Here is a 17946-nt window from a genome sequence, read left to right on the forward strand (position 1 = left end):
TGTATATATGTATATATATACATACATATATGTATATATACATATATATGTATATATATACATATATACATATATACATATATATATATAGACATACCTAATCTACAACATCATATATATATATATATATATACACGTATATACATATATACATACATATATATATATGTGTGTATATATATATATATATATATATATATATATATATATATATGATGTTGTAGATTAGGTATGTCTTACCAAGGGCTAAGAGATGATCCTTAATCCCAATTCAGACTCTTTTACTGTGGCCTTTCTTCATCATTCTACCATAATCTAGAAGAAACCATTTCTTCTTTCCTGAAGTCCCCAAATGGCTTTCCATTCAAGCTGAAAGTGCAATTCTTTGTTTTCATCTGCCCTCCTTTTTTTTCTTGAGGGAAGCAGCCAATTTTTACTTTGTTTTTACCCTCTCTGTATATAGACAGAGTCTGTGTAGTAGGCACTCAAAAACTTATTTGTTAAATGAAAATAATACTGTTCCCTACTTATATCCTTGGCAGATAATTAGTTCTGGGTAGACTTGCCATTTTCACTCAAGATTAATTTCTAATCTAGCCTATCAGGAAGGGTTTAGCATAAGAACAAAAGTGCCCAGCAATCCCCAGATAGAAGCAATGGTAATGAGAAAGAAGCTTTTTGAGTATCTGAACTACTTGCAAAGGTTATGCCACAGATTTAAATGGCTGTTATTTATATATTTCCTTATGCTTGCCACCAGTCTAGAATTAGTAGTAAGCATAGCATGTTCTGAAAATTGACATTTAGCAACTATAGCTGATGCCATCTGTTATTGTGGAGGCGAAAGTAATGACTCAGCCTGTATTTGTCATTACCTGATCATTTTCTGAGCTAGTGCTAGTCTGTATTGTAATGCCTTAAATTCACTATGTTCAAAATGCAATTCATCATCTACCAGTCAATAACTGCTTCTCCTATATTCTCTATTTTTCTACATAGACTCTATTGAATCCTCTCATCTAACACAGAAATCTGGGCATCATCTTGAACTTCTTCCTCTCCTTCATTTTCCACATCCAATTGGAGACTAAATCTACCATCATCCATCTTTTGATTTTTTTTTTAAGTAGACTCTACCTGTAGACATGGGGCTTGAATTCATGACCCTGAAATCAAGAGTTGCATGCTCTACCAACTGAGCCAGCCAAGTACCCCACTTTGGATTTTTAAAAAAAATTTTAATGTTTTTGTTTTTGAGAGAGAGAGAGAGAGAACAAGCAGGGGAGGGGCAGAGGGAGAGGGAGTCACAGAATCCAAAGTAGGCTCCAGGCTCCAGGCTCCGAGCTGTCAGCACAGAGCCTGATGTGGGGCTCATGAGATCATGACCTGAGCTGAAGTCGTACGCTCAACTGACTGAGCCACCCAGGCACCCTGAATTTTTTTTTAATGTTTATTTATGTTTGAGATAAATAAATGAAAACTCACAGTGTGTGTGAGTTGGGGGAGGGGCAGAGAGAGAGGGAGACAGAAGCTCTGAAGCAGGTTCTGTGCTGACAACAGAAAGCCCGATGTGGGGCTCACACTCACAAACCGTGAGATCATAACCCGAACCAAAGTCAGATGCTTAACTGACTGAGCCACTCAGGCACCCCATCTTTTGATATTTTGATACATACTTCCAGTTATAAAATAGAAAAGTCATGGGGGTGTAATGTACAGCATGGTGGTGACTATAGTTAATAATACCATATTGTATATTTGAAAGTTAAAAAAGAAACATCTTTTGAATCGTCTCCCTCTAGTTTATCTCTGTTGCTTTCATGCATGCCTTTTAACATTTACAGCCTCTAATAATATTAATAGCCTTTTTTTTAATTTGCCTATTCCTCTGTGCCCATTACTGCAGTCTGTGATCTTTCTAAAATGGACATTGAATCATGTAGCTCCTCTGATAAATCTTCTGAAGTATTCTTCATACATTTATTATGAAGTCTGACCCCTAGAAAGTACACAAGGCTTTTCCTGATCGAGTTCCACTCTCCCTCTTCAGCTTCACTTGTCACTATCTCATAGACCCTTTAGGCGTCAGGTAAAACCAGATTACTTACCTTTTCCAGTAAAATTTTTATTCCTCCTTCTACCAAGAATGTCCTTCACTGAATACATTTCAAGAAAATTGCTATTTATTATTCAAGACCTAATTTATTTATTTATTTATTTATTTATTTATTTATTTATTTATTTAATATATGAAATTTATTGACAAATTGGTTTCCATACAACACCCAGTGCTCATCCCAAAAGGTGCCCTCCTCAATACCCATCACCCACCCTCTCCCCCCTCCCACCCCCCCATCAACCCTCAGTTTGTTCTCAGTTTTTAAGAGTCTCTTATGCTTTGGCTCTCTCCCACTCTCACCTGTTTTTTTTTTTTTCCTTCCCCTCCCCCATGGGTTCCTGTTAAGTTTCTCAGGATCCACATAAGAGTGAAACCATATGGTCTCTGTCTTTCTCTGTATGGCTTATTTCACTTAGCATCACACTCTCCAGTTCCATCCACGTTGCTACAAAAGGCCATATTTCATTTTTTCTCATTGCCAAGTAATATTCCACTGTGTATATAAACCACAATTTCTTTATCCATTCATCAGTTGATGGACATTTAGGCTCTTTCCATACTTTGGCTATTGTTGAGAGTGCTGCTATGAACATTGGGGTACAAGTGGCCCTATGCATCAGTACTCCTGTATCCCTTGGATAAATTCCTAGCAGTGCTATTGCTGGGTCATAGGGTAGGTCTATTTTTAATTTTCTGAGGAACCTCCACACTGCTTTCCAGAGCGGCTGCACCAATTTGCATTCCCACGAACAGTGCAAGAGGGTTCCCGTTTCTCCACATCCTCGCCAGCATCTATAGTCTCCTGATTTGTTCATTTTGGCCACTCTGACTGGCGTGAGGTGATACCTGAGTGTGGTTTTGATTTGTATTTCCCTGATAAGGAGCGACGCTGAACATCTTTTCATGTGCCTGTTGGCCATCCGGATGTTTAAGACCTAATTTAAATTATCTTCATTTGGTAACCTTTCCTGACTGTTGCTCTCCTCCATTTTCCTGTACCTTCATGTAGATTTAGAAGCGTCCCTTCTCTGTCCTTAATTATACCCATATATATTCCTCTGTTAATAGAACTTCACATCGTGTTGCTATTTTATATAGTCTATTTCTTCACTTGACTATGAACTTTTTTAAGCCAGAGATTTTGATTTATTCGTGTTTATCCCTAGTCATCTACATATGTGTTCAGTTTCTTGTACTTTGATTGACTGTAAGAATGAATGAGTGAATTAATGAATGAATTTGAGCTCTATGTGATTTGAAGCAATGCTTCCTTTTTAGGATTTTACTTTCACAGGAGGGAAATGAGACATGAACATGAAATTACGAAGATTTATACATAAAACATACTTAATGGTCTTTAAATGCTAACAATTTTGTTTTTCAAAAACAGAAATATGTTTTTAAATTAAAAGGCTTATTGTTTCCTTTTTCCTTTTAGGGTGATGTTCACCAGGCACTAATTGTTCTTCAGAAGGGTGTTGAATTATGTTTTCCTGAAAATAAAACCCCAACCGAGAGTAAGAACATGTTAATCCATGGTCGAGCTATGCTGCTAGTGGGCCGATTTATGGAAGAAACAGCTAACTTTGAAAGCAATGCAGTTATGAAAAAATATAAGGCAAGTATATGTATAATGCAGTTTCATTAAGAGTTAAATCTTTTCTTGTTTTTGCAAATGGATAAAATGATTTTAAAGTCTGTATGGAAAAACACATGTATAAAAATACCCAGGAAACTTTTTGACTTTTTAGTAGTGTAGATAGCATAAGAATTATCACGAAGCAAATACACTCAAGAAACCATCACCCAGGTCAAGAAGTAGAATATTATTAGTACTCAATGACCCACCCTTTCACCCTCCTAAAGGTAATCACATTGCATCCTGCAATTTTTTGAACAAACACAATGTATACCTTCCTTACTAAGTATTAAGCTTTACATTGATGGTATTGTGAGAGAGCTACTTCCCAATAACCCATGAATCAAAGAAGAAATTGCAGTGGAAATTTAAAAATTATCTATAATAATAAACTAAATGATAATAAAAATACAACCTATCAAGACCTGTAGGATTGGGGGGGCACGTGGCTGGCTTAGTTGGAAGAGCATTTTTTTTTTTTTCTTTAAGTTTATTTATTTATTGTGAGAACAAGAGGTGGGAGAGCACAAGCAGGGTAGGGGCAGAGAGAGAAGCCCAAGCATTTTCTAATCCTGAAATTTTATAAACCTGAAAATTTTTGTATATTTCCTTCATCCTCTTTGCTTCAGTGACTACGTGGGGAAGGGACACTGGCAGCCTTGTCCCTGTGGCTGGTTGGGCATATGAATCCAGCATTTGTTCCATACATCTAGTCATGTCATTCTCTCCTCTATCCACAGGGAGGTTGCCATCTATAATAAATTTTCAAGAATAGATTCAGGGTAAACTCAAGATTTAAGGTTCCTGGTTCAAACTATGTTCTCAAACTTGCTTGAATTAAGAGTGGAACTTCATTTAAAAGTGGTTTTTTTTTGTTGTTTTTTTGTTTTTTGTAGTCAGCCATCCTATGTATTTTCCATCACATTTCAAATAATGTTATTTTAAAATAAATATACAAGGCAGGAAAAGGGAAAGGAAATGATATAGGGGACAAAGTAAGAGTGACCAGAAAGGTTGGAAAAAACTTGGAAGATTGTGGCCTCACAGAAGTCAAGGGAGAAAGTGTTTCCAAGAGGAAGTGGTGAGGACAACAGAAACAGATGCTGAAGAGAGTTCAAATGAGACCAGAATTGGAAAGGATCTTTTAGATTTAAGAATCTGCTTTAGTGGAATACTGAAGACTGAAACCATGAAGAAATAGTTTGAGGAGTGAGTGTGAGGTGAATTCTTAGAAACCGGATTATGAAGTTGAGAGGGAGGGCAATTATCTGTGACAGATCTTGGAGAAAAATAAGATGTAATTTTTTTTTTTTAGCCATATTTTTGTGCTTTTAAACCCTGTCCTCAGGGCTTTGATATTCTCCTTTCACTGAGATTTTTTTAAATAAAAAAATATATATGCACACATTCATAAAACACTTTAATCCATGTGGAAATTATTTTGATGTATCATATAAAGTGGCAAGGTAAATGGAGTTTTCTTTTCCTAAATAGCTGATTATTCTGCACTATTTCATGTTGGCCAGTGGACAACCCACCAGAACCAACAAGCTATCCTAAGAAAACCTTTTTAAGAAAACAGCTATTCTTTATCCAAATCAAAGAATCATTGTTCCTTTGACTTTGCTCTGCCTCCATGTGGGTCTCATACTTTTGATCCCTAATCATCTATTCATACTTTATTTCCCAGCATAGTTTGGGGGTTTCTTAGGTGAACATCTGGTATTCTCTTTTACAGGATGTGACCTTGTTCCTGCCAGAGTGGGAAGATGGGCATTTTTATCTTGCCAAGTACTATGACAAATTGATGCCCATGGTCACAGATAACAAGATGGAAAAGCAGGGTGATCTCATTCGGTATATAGTTCTTCATTTTGGCAGGTAAGTGTGAGAACTGTATGTGTGCTGATTACATATGTCAGAGTGCCTCTTTTATCACAGATCTTAATGTGTTCAGGACGTTTTCTGTTTCACCACTGATTCAGTCTTTAACCTTAGATAAGATATGTTTTTTCTTTATATCATTCTTTCTTCCTTTTAAAACTAAACTTTATTAGTGGAAAAAGTAGTGTGTGTGTATGTGTGTGTGTATACATTTTTTTAAAATTCAGCAGTACCAGTATTATACAATGAAAATTAAGTGCCCTTCCCATTCCAGACCCTCAGCTTCTGAGTCCCCCTCCCTAGAATTTTAGAAGACTCTTAATGTAATATATTTAGTGGTTATAATTAATTACCAATGGAATGTCTCCTTCCTGCCAATTCTGCTAAGAAATACATATGAAAATCATTTTGACATTAGACTTGTAGAAAGAGCTTATCTCTTAGACTAGATAACAGGTGAAATATAACTTGATTTTATATATATCAGTGTATTATAATCAAATAGTGTATTGTCTCATGCCTACTGTTTATATTTTCACATATTATTTCCTAAGAAGTAATAATGACATTCCATTCATTCTTCTTGGCATAGGCAATGTGGAGCTTAGTGAAGAATATAGTAACAAAAAGAGATAAGGGAGTCGAAGGTAACCTCTACTAAGAAGAAATACTGACAACATAATTTTTGTCAGAAGGCTATGCAAAATTCAAATGGTAGTTTAAGTCTTTATATTTTAATCTACATAATGTAAAAAAAGAGCACTGTGTTAATAACATTCTTTTTCTGTAAAATTGCAGATCTCTACAATATGGGAACCAATTCATATATCAGTCAATGCCACGAATGTTATCACTATGGCTTGATTTTGGTGCTAAGGCATATGAATGGGAAAAAGGTATAATTTTTTTTATGTAAAAATTTCAAGGGATAAGAATTTTAACTTTAGCATAAAGTCACATTTGGCTTGGCAATCTAACTTACAAAAAGCTAGAAATAAATTTGATAATTAAGATTGCATGTAAGTGTGAGTAAGAAACTAAAGTTAAGAAAAGAGGAAATGTGTGGACTTAGTTGTTAGTCCATGGACTAAACGCATGGACTTAGTTGTTGCAGTTCACAGCCTGCAAATGAGAATCTTCTCATTCGTTCAAGAACCCAACACATATTGAGAGGAACTAGTTTAAACCAAATAAGTTATCCTAAAAATTACAATGAACTGTGGCTTATTCTGTGTTTCTAGTGAAAATTAATTGCCCTTGAGTTTTTCAGTGACCCTGAATATTTTAACTGTTTTTTCTTCACTGTTTTTTTAACTTTGATTTTTTTTTTCCAGCTGGCCGTTCTGATCGTGTACAAATGAGAAATGATTTAGCTAAAATAAACAAGGTTATTACAGAGCACACAAATCACTTAGCACCATATCAGTTTTTGACTGCTTTTTCACAGTTGATCTCCCGAATTTGTCATTCTCACGATGAAGTTTTTGTTGTCTTGATGGAAATTATAGCCAAAGTGTTTCTGGCCTATCCTCAACAAGCAATGTGGATGATGACAGCTGTGTCAAAGGTAATATAATAGTCACTACAGTGTCATTTTCCATTTTATATGGCATTGATTATTTAATGTTAATACGAAGATGTAAGTTCCATTGTTTCTTTCTTAGATTAGTAGTAAATCATTAATTTTAAATACTTGAAAAAAGAGAAATTAAAGCATTATATGTCATTTTAAAGTTCAGGAATATGTACCATATCAAATGAAAGGACAGGTACGTTAAGGTCAAAGAATTCAGCATCCTGTTTCTCTACGAAGTCTAATAAACTTTTAGTGCATGGTATAAAAATGGTAGCCTACTTTTTTCAAAGTGTTTTATCTAAAGTACCTAAACTTTTAATAATAGAAAAGCTTTATTGCGTTATTAATAAGCATTTATAAGGTGGTAAATATATTTAATTATAAATATTTTGGAGAATTTGGAAAATACACAGAGATCTAAAAAGGAAAACTAAAATTCACTAATTCTACCATTAATATTCTTCCGTATTTTTGTATGTATATTTTCTATGCATATTTTAATGCTAAATTTGGATTATAGAGATAGAGAATTTGATATTTTTCACCTACAATTGTTACCATAAGCATGTTCGTATGAATTCAATATTCTTTGAAGACACAGTTTTAATAATTATATAAAATTCTATAGTAATTTATTTTCTGTAATTTATTTAACTGTTGGTTTTCCATAGTTTTACTCTTGTAATACATCTAGACGCATCTGTATTCTCATTTCTGATTATTCTACCAGGATAAATTCTAAGAATGGAATTCATAAGATAACAGCATTTTTATGGCTGTTGAAAGCATTGCCGAATTGATTACCAGGAAATTTGAATAGTATAAATTCTCATCATCATCATGAATACTTTTTAAGTTGATTTGTGTCAAAATTTTGTTATTTTTTAAAAATCTTTTATAAAACTACATTTAATTTTTTTTATGACAGTCTTCTTATCCCATGCGTGTGAACAGATGCAAGGAAATCCTAAATAAAGCTATTCATATGAAAAAATCCTTAGAAAAGTTTGTTGGAGATGCAACTCGCCTAACAGATAAGCTTCTAGAATTGTGCAATAAACCGGTATGATCATAAATCTTACTACTTATAGACCAGTACTGGATAATTTATACAAAACTTCTATATGATTTTAGCTGGTTGTCTTTCATTTGATTAGTTAAGTGAAAATTCTAACAAATGAGTGTACACATACATCAAAATTCATCAAATTGTGTACTTAACCTCAATAAAGCTGTTTTTAAATTTTCTAACCTGTCCCTCTCTCAAACAAATATACTCAAAAATTTCTAAAAGCTCTTTTTAATGTAGATTATTCAGAGAGTAAATTGTCCATATCTATTAGAAATAATTTAAGTAGAGGGATATGAAATAGGCTCTAAAAATATAAATATGTAAAATACTCATTGTTATCTCTGTTATTATTTTGTGTCATATCTTTAAAGTTTCAAAACTTACATGTTAACCTACAGATATGAGAGGAAAGAAAATTGGAGTTTTGATTTTCATTTCATTTCATTCTTTCAGTACACATTTATTTCATTGCCTATAAGGGAACAGGCACTATGCTGAAACAAAGATAAATAAGACATGTTCTGCTGCCTTGAGGAGTTGATAGAATCATAAGGAAGAAAGGAGATGATTATCATCTAGTTTAATAACTACTTTTTTCAGTATATTTCTGTAATGAACATGCTTAAGGGGTAACCCACTCTTTTACCCAAGGAATTGGAAAAGTACCCTAAAGAATACCTTGAAAAGGTAAAAGTAGGGAATGAGGATAGTTATAAGGAGGGAGAAAGAGACTCTTTATAAGTAAATAGCTAGATTTCACTTTACATACATATTCAGTCTATTAGCTCTTTATAGATAAGAAAATACAGACTATTCTATGTCTCACCTTCCCTTCATCAATAAACGCCTTGAAAGAAAAATATGTTTTTGCTATCTGCATTAGTCCTATTTGACCTTTGATGTACTTGGCATTATCAAAGACAGTGTTATGATAATGGTAAACATTTACTATGCACTGGTACTTTTCTAAATGCTATACATGTATAAGTTTTCAGTTCTTTATCTGAAATTTTTGTAGCCAGCTACATTTAGGAATTCAGAATTTTTCATATTTGTAAAGGTAACGCAGTGTATGTACTTAATATTGAGTATCCCTACTGCTAACATACTAATCTTTGCTCTAAGTGAGAAGTTCAGGTATCATTTTGCTGCCAAATGAGATTTAGTACTGAATAAAAGGTTTGATTTACACAACTTTTTGGATTTTGTAATAGGGGATAATAGACTATATGCCTCTGTTATCTCCTTTATTATCTCCTTTAGTCATTAAACAGCCCTGTGGTATAGGTACTATTACTGATGCAGTGAAAGAATACAGAGTAGGTAAAATGAGATGTATAAAAAATTCTTAGAAAACCACTGACTGCTTAACCATTGTAATTAAAATACTGTAGAAATGAAATTTTTGTTTTGGTTGAAATTAAGCATTCTACAATTCAAGGTAAACACAGAGTAATTAAAACGTACTGTTTTTTTTTTCCCCCAGGTGGATGGAAGTAGTTCTACATTAAGCATGAGCACTCATTTTAAAATGCTTAAAAAGCTGGTAGAAGAACCAACATTTAGTGAAATCCTCATTCCTTTACAGTCAGTCATGATACCTACTCTTCCATCAATTCCGGGTGCTCATGCCAACCACGAGCCATTTCCTGGGCATTGGGCCTATATTGCCAGCTTTGATGATATGGTAAACTTCAATGTTACATAACTAACTACGATTTTAAAATTTAGTGAAGTTAGAAACGGCAAAGTAAGTTTAAAGGTGTCTTTCTCAGAGAGTAAGTAAATTGTATTTACAAAGAAAAAAATGATTAGAAGTACAGAAAAGTAAAACTTTATACCAGTGGGACAAAATTAAATGTTAAAAATGTTCCCAAGATCTGTGACCCACAAAAATATCCATATGGAGAAGACTGGTACTTTTTTAATGTGTATTATGATGAACAAGAGCCATGCATCTTAAATAGCATACTAGGGGAGATGGTTCCTTCAGAATTTTTAGCTTTTTATGTCCTCCCTTGAACACATTTTCTCTTCTCAATTTTTCTAGTACATATTGCTAAGATTACATGTCTTTTTCTAATCATGTGCTACCTTTGTTTCATCACCTTTTCAATCTTATACATTTTATCTTCCCTTGTGCATTGTAAGATATACACACACAATATTTAGACTTATTTTCCTTTTAATCATGTATAACCCCTAGGACAGTGTCCTTAAAAAAATGATTAACTGAGTATTTTGATTTTTTAGATGTTCATATTGTTTTAGTTTGAGTATAATTTTTATTTTCCACAATTTGACTTTTCCATACTTTCTTTTGTCCTAAAAATGGAGAAAAAAATGAGAACAAAATATAGTTTTTGTTTATACTTTGGAAGGACACAAAATTCAGCTAAGAAGAACTTGATTTTTTTTTTGAAGTATAATATGTAACTATAAATGTAACTATTTTATTTTTTATTTTATTTTAATGTTCATTTATTTTTGAGAGAGAGAGCAAGAGAGAGCGCATGTGTGTGAGTGGTGGGGTAGGAGCAGAGAGAGAAGGAGACACAGAATCCAAAGCAGGCTCCAGGCTCTGAGCTGTCAGCGCAAAGCCTGATGCAGGGCTCGAACCCACAAACCACGAGATCATGACTTGAGCCAAAGCTGGGTGCTTAACTGACTGAGCCACCTAGGCACCTAAATGTATGACTATTTTAAAGAAATGGTACTAGAGCATTTCTAAGTGAATTTTTTTTAATGTTTATTTAATTTTCAGGGAGAGAGTGGGTGAGTGGCAGAGAGAGGGTGGGAATAGAGGATCCGAAGGCGGCTTTGTACTGACAGTAGAGAGGCCAACATAGGGCTCGCATGCTTGCACTCATGAACCATGAGATCATGATCTGAGCCGATTTCAGATGCTCAACTGACTGAGCCATCCAGGCGCGCCCTAAGTAAATACTTTTCATAACTGTGTTTGTTCCAGCAAGTCTATAGATCAAAACATTTAATTGCTTCATAGCCAGATACTAAACCATGTAATGAAATCATTCTTACTTATAATCAGGTTTTGTTTTTAACTTAATAATACTCAGCTTATTGACTCACCTTATTAGGTAGACTTGATTTTGGAAAGAGTTTCTTTTTTCAAAAATCAAGTTACATTAAATTGATAATCGTTTCTTACCCTAAAGACATTTAGGGGCACCTGGGTGGCTCAGTTGGTTTAGCGTCCGACTTCGGCTCAGGTCATGATCTCATTGCTCGTGAGTTTGAGTCCTGCATCGTGCTCTGTGCTGACAGGTTGGAGCCTGGTCCCTGCTTCGGATTCTGTCTCTCTCTCTCTCTCTCTCTCTCTCTCTCTCTCTCTCTCTCTCTCCCCCTCCCCTGCTTGTGCTCTGTCTTTTCCCTCTCTCAAAAATAAATAAACATTAAAAATAAGATTTAAAAACAGTGCTTACAGCTCTGAAGACAGGCTCTGAAAAATGTTTCAAAAGTCATTTAAACATTGTGACTGTTCTGAAGAGAATACCTAAGTTTAGATGTATAAGCACTTATATTGCTGATAAAGTAATCCTTTTACTTTATATCCACTCCTAATGGGTGAAAATGGGTCTCTATTCATGGGCAACCCATTCTTTTCATAGATGATAGGTGATTACAATCAAAGACATCTTTAAAGGGGCACCTGGGTGGCTCAGTTTGTTAAGCGTCTGACTTCATCTCAGGTCATGATCTCGCATTTCGTGGGTTTGAGACCCATGTCAGGCTCTGTACTGACATCTCGGAACCTGGAGCCTGCTTCGGATTCTGTGTCTCCCTCCCTTTCTGCCCCTCCCCTGCTCATGCTCTGTCTCTCTCAAAAATAAATAAACATTAAAAAAAATCATTAAAATAATAAACTTACTACACAATATAGGTTATTCTATTCTTTTTGTTAGGTAGCACAATTTTTAAATATAAAAGTTTAAATGGGGTGCCAGGGTGGCTCAGTTGGTTAAGCAGCAGACTCTTGATTTCGGCTCAGGTCATGATCTCATGGTCCTGAGATTGATCCCTGCATTAGGTGCGTGTGCGCGCTCTCTCCCTCCCTCCCTCTTTCTCTCTCTCTTTCTCTTTTTCTATTGTTCCCCCTCTCCCTCTGCCCCTCTCCCCTACTCACACACACTCTCTCTCAAAAAAAATAAAAAATAACACATTTAAAGAATCTTGACCTTAACTTATATGTAATTCATCATCTTTTAGGTGGAAATTCTTGCATCCCTTCAGAAACCAAAGAAGATCTCTTTAAAAGGATCAGATGGAAAGTTCTACATCATGATGTGTAAGCCTAAAGATGACCTGAGAAAGGATTGTAGACTGATGGAATTTAATTCCTTGATTAATAAGGTTTGGAGATAGTTTGCTTTAATTTTAGAATTACAGTAATTACTATCATTGTGATAGGAACTTTTCAGTATGCAAATAGATCATTCTTAAAAAGAGAATAAGATGTACTACCTTTCTTGTTTTCACTTAATTTTTTTTAATTGGGATAAAATTTACCATTTTAACCATTTTTAACTGTTCAGTTAGTGACATTAAGTACATACACATTGTTGTGCAACCATCCCCACCATCCCTCTCCAGAACTTTTGCCATCTTTTCATACCAAAACTCTCTATCCAGTAAACAATAACTCCTCATTCCTCTTCCTCCCCAGCCTCTGGTAACCACCATTCTACTTTCTATCTCTATGAATTTGACTACTCTAGGTACCTTGTAGAAGTGGAATCATACAGTTTTGGGCCTTTTTTACCGGCTTTTTCACTTGGTATTGTCTTCAGGTTTCATCCATGTTACAATGTGTCAGAATTTTTTTCCCTTATAAGGCTGAATAATATACCATTGTATGTGTATGTTGCATTTTGTTTATTCATTCATCTATCAAGGGACACAGAATGTTTCTACCTTTTGCTATTGTGAATAATGCTGCCATGAACATAGGTATATAAATAACTCATTGAATTCCTGCATTCAGTCTTTTGAGTGTGTATACAGAAGTGGAATTGCTGGGTTCATGTAACTTTTTAAAAAATTAGATTACCTTTATTATATTGAGAAAAATGTGTAAGACGTGTTAATGAGGGAAAATATTTTCTATTGAATGCTTTTTTTTTAATGTTTATTATGTTTTTTGAGAGAGAGAGAGAGAGGGAGAGAGAGAGAGAGAGAGAGCACGAGTACAGGAGGGGCAGAGAGAGAGGGAGAGACAGAATCTGAAGTAGGCTCCAGGCTCCAAGCTGTCAGCACAGAGCCCAACACAGGGCTTAAACTCACAAACAGCGAGATCATAACCTGAGTTGAAGTCAGATGCTTAATCGAGTGAGCCACCCAATCGCCCTTCCCAAACATTTTAAATAAATTTTTAAAAAAGTCCTTCATTTCATATTGCCTTTGAAATGGGCTTTTAATGTGGTATAAAATTTTGTTTTGTTTTGTTTTAATATTTTTATTTATTTTTGAGAGAGAGCATGAGCAGGGAAGGGGCAGAGAAGGAGGGAGACACAGAGTCCAAAGCAGGGTCCAGGCTCCGAGCTGTCAGCACAGAGCCCGATGTGGGGCTTGAAATCGGGAACCGTGAGATCATGACCTGAGCCGAAGTCGGATGCTCAATCGACTGAGCCACCCAGGCGCCCCTAAAAAACTTTTTTTAAATGTTTGGTAAATTGGTAACTTAATTCACTGACTGTTAAACCAATTAGTATGTTCATCCGAAGCTCCCTTGAGTGTTTTTCTGGTTAGGAGTATTAGATGGCCTGGCTTTAGTTTATAAATGTATCTTTTTCAGTTTTGTTACTGATTAATTTATTTCGTTACTATTCTCCTCATTGCCATGGTCAGATACAGTAGCCTGATTTTCAAAAACTACAGTCTGTGTTTGTCTAGGAGACCACAAACTGATCTTTACATGTAAATTCTAATATTATACTGTTTGGCTGACATTTATGTAGCCTACTTATTCCTGGCATTTAAAATATGTTTTTGGCTAGTGGTTGTGCTTTTGAATTGGACAAATTGCAATTATACTTGTATGCTTAGTCTGTTTATGTCCTACAGTTCCAGAATTAAACAAAATACTGTTTATCCTTTCCTAAATTAATTCAGAATTAATCAAATGAGATGTAAAAAGCTTTCTTCTGCTAGGAGATAGTTTTTCAAATGAAGCTGTAATATCAAGCTGCAAGAATAAAAATAAAATTTTTATACGATATATAAAATAAAAATTTTAAGGACATCATAAAACTCATACTTTTTTGTTTATAAATTTTTGAGATAATCAAAATTAAATAGCAGTCTTTGTACCTAAGGACTTAATATTTCAGTAATATCTATAAAGCAATAAACAGTGAAAGAACATTTTGTCATTGAATATACAACTTTAATACTTTCAACACAGTATTCTCACGTTAATAATTAAAAAAGTGAATGGGTTGCCCATGAATAGTGAATAATTCTCAGTGAATAATTAAAAAAGAGGGACTTGCCCAAGGCATTTTTAATGATTTGGAAAAAAGAGGATGGATACTATCCTAGTAGTATCCTTTCCTACCATTCTGAAGAATTATTCATCTATACCACAGAGTAAACTTTCACTGACATTCTTTTGCTATGAAATGAAAAATTTTTAGATATATTTGACATGACATGTAGAATTCTGAATTTTTAAGTTTATGTTTTTTTTTTTTTAATAGTGCTTGAGAAAAGATGCAGAATCTCGCAGAAGAGAACTTCATATCCGAACATACGCAGTTATTCCCCTGAATGATGAATGTGGGATTATTGAATGGGTTAACAACACTGCTGGCTTGAGACCTATTCTGACCAAACTATATAAGGAAAAGGGTACTAAAATGAATTCTTAAAGTACAAATATATAATGAGTATAAAATCTACTAACATGTATAATTGTTATTAACATATCTCATTGTACCTTTTTTTTAATAAGCCATAGTAGAATTTCTAGGTCAAATGATAGTCTATATACAGAAGTACTAAGGTGTTTGTGTTTACACCTTCCTTCTCTATCTTTATCCCGAAAAATTTGATGTAGCTTACAAAAATGTACATGAAAATTTGTTTTTCACAGAGGTTTTGGTTAGCAATTCTGAAACTACTTTACATGTATACTCAACTTTATTTTTTATTTATTTATTTTTAATGTTTATTTTTGAGAGAGAAAGAGAGGGCATGAGCAGGGGAGGGACAGAGACTGAGGGAGATACAGAATCAGAAGTAGGCTCCAGGCTCTGAGCTGTCAGCACAGAGCCCGACGCAGAGCTCGAACCCATGAGCTGTGAGATCATGACCTGAGCTGAAGTTGGATGCCTAACCGACTGAGCCACCCAAGCGCCCCTGTATACTCAACTTTAGCAAATGAATAAATATATTATAGATAATGAGAGCTAGTTTTCTTCCACTGTCAGAGAAACAAAAGGAGAAAGAAGGTTTGAATAAAGCCAAAAGTATTAGATTGGAATTAGAGACTCCAACTGGCCAAGCCTCAAATAATTTGAGCAAGAAAATAAATAATGATAGTATAGATTATAACTCATGGAATAAAATTGACATGAGTCCACACTGATGTAAATAAATGCTTCAATAAATAAGTAGGGAAGTAGGAACAGTTCTTCCTTACAATACATAATAGATCTTCCTTGTAGTTAATGAATGTAGAGGAAATTATGGAAATAGAAAATCACCAATTAGCAAGTACCACAATAATAATTATTGCAGGCAGCGATTATCAATGGATGTTGAAATTAATGGGCAAAAGGTTATTTGTAGGGTCTCAAAGTATCTCCCCATAAGCTACTTCTTAATTAAAAAGGAAGAAAAGTAGTAACTTTACAGTGGAGAAACAAAAATATGACTGGTTAGAACTCTTAAAAAATTTCAAGGTAATCAAAGACAAAGACAAAAATTACTCACATTTGAGGACATTAAGAAGATAATGACAGCTGAGTGTAATAAGGGATCCTGATTGGATCCTGGCCCAGACAAAGGATAGTAGTGGGACATTTGGTGAAATTTGATAAGGTCTAAAGGTTAGTTAATAATATTGTAACAATATTGAGTTCCTTAGGTAATTGTACTATTGTTATAAAAGATACAGACATTAAGAATAGCTAGATGAAGAATATATGGGATGATAGGTGAAGTTATCAGAATAAGGTAGAAAATAAGTTATTATCTTCCCTAGGGCCACTGTAACAAAGTGCTACAAACAACAGAAATGTATTCTTTCACAATTTGAGAATTGTGAATCCAAAATCTTGGTGTCAGTAGGGCCATCTCTCTGCAAGCTCTAGCAGAGAAACTTCCATGCATTTCTGTCAGCTTCTGCTGTCTTCAGCAATATTTGATGTTACTTAGCTTATAGACTCATCACTTTACTAGCTCTATTCTCCATCATCATACAGTGTTGTCCCTAAGTCTGTATGTCTGTTTTCTTATACAGTATTTTATACACAGTCATAGTGTATTAAGGGCCCACCATAATGACCTCATCTTAACTTTATTATATGGGCAGCAACCCTACTTTCAATTAAGGTCACATTCACAGGTACCAGGGGTTAGGACTTAAACACATTTTTTTAGGGTACAATTTAACCCATAACAATAAGTAACATTTATAAATTACTGTATCATTGTGCTAAGTATGTTATATGCCTTGTTTTTTATTGTTAAGTGATTATCCCTATTTTATGTATAGTACAGAGGTTAAGTAACTTCCCCACGTTCACAAAGCTGATAAGTTGCAGAGCTGAAACTCACACACTGGACTCTTATTCCAAGGAATTTACTATTGACTTTTTTATTGGAAGGATGAAATATTGTATAAGTTTTAGTTATTGTTATTGGATTTTTTTTTAATATTAAAAAAAACTTTTTTAAATACCGTGAACACATGGGAATTATGTAACATTTGAGACTGAAAACATCAAATCTCAAACTTATCCTTAAAACTTTGGCTCTGCCTTGGGTGTAAAAAGCACCAAACCGAGGTGCCTGAGTGGCTCAGTCAGTTGAGTATCTTACTCTTGATTGCAGCTCCAATCATGATCCCAGGGTTGTGGGATTGAGCCCCATATCAGGCTCTATGCTGAGCATGGAGCCTGATTGAGATATTTTCTCTTTTTCTCTCTCTCTCTTCCTCTCTCCCCACCTTTCCTTCTCACTGCCTCTCTCCCCTTTTCCCTCTGCCCCTATCCCCCATTCGTACTTTCTCTCTTAAAAAAAAAAAAAAAAAAAAGTATCTAAACCAAGGTGGGCCTGAAAGGCACTTTATAGACTGTAGTCATATCACCCATCTAATATAAGCTCACCAGTATATCAGAAGGAAAATTTCTTGTTTTTCTCCAGATGATTTGCATTGTACAAGATCAGCTCAAGAATCAGCTATACTATGTATCTTATAGGCTAGCCTTCACACAGGAAATTATTTCAAAGCACCATTGTAGGTTTTTTAATAATGATTCAGTGTGGACCTATACTACATGCTGATTAACAGAGAGATTAGTACAATTTTAGTGAGGACTACAGCATTTTACAATTCCAGGGGTACTGCTCACGTTGGATTTATTCTGAGTAACATATTCTGGAATCAGTTGATTCCACATTAGTTTTAG

General features: G+C 34.5%; 1 protein-coding gene across 3 annotated transcripts in view; it reads left to right on the forward strand.

The window, feature by feature from the left end:
* The window catches only part of ATR (ATR serine/threonine kinase), a 102228-nt gene that overhangs the window by 72963 nt on the left and 11319 nt on the right, over window positions 1–17946 (forward strand). For all 3 annotated transcript variants that reach the window (XM_006936362.5, XM_045037485.1, XM_019810614.3), the window contains 8 exons: window positions 3558–3737; window positions 5497–5639; window positions 6441–6538; window positions 6977–7209; window positions 8147–8281; window positions 9777–9977; window positions 12521–12664; window positions 15010–15160. In XM_006936362.5, coding sequence (XP_006936424.3) covers window positions 3558–3737; window positions 5497–5639; window positions 6441–6538; window positions 6977–7209; window positions 8147–8281; window positions 9777–9977; window positions 12521–12664; window positions 15010–15160 — 1285 coding nt within the window. The remainder of the gene's footprint in view (window positions 1–3557; window positions 3738–5496; window positions 5640–6440; window positions 6539–6976; window positions 7210–8146; window positions 8282–9776; window positions 9978–12520; window positions 12665–15009; window positions 15161–17946) is intronic.

This window comes from Felis catus, chromosome C2 (assembly GCF_018350175.1).
Source record: "Felis catus isolate Fca126 chromosome C2, F.catus_Fca126_mat1.0, whole genome shotgun sequence".
In the NCBI taxonomy this organism is placed as follows: domain Eukaryota; kingdom Metazoa; phylum Chordata; class Mammalia; order Carnivora; family Felidae; genus Felis; species Felis catus.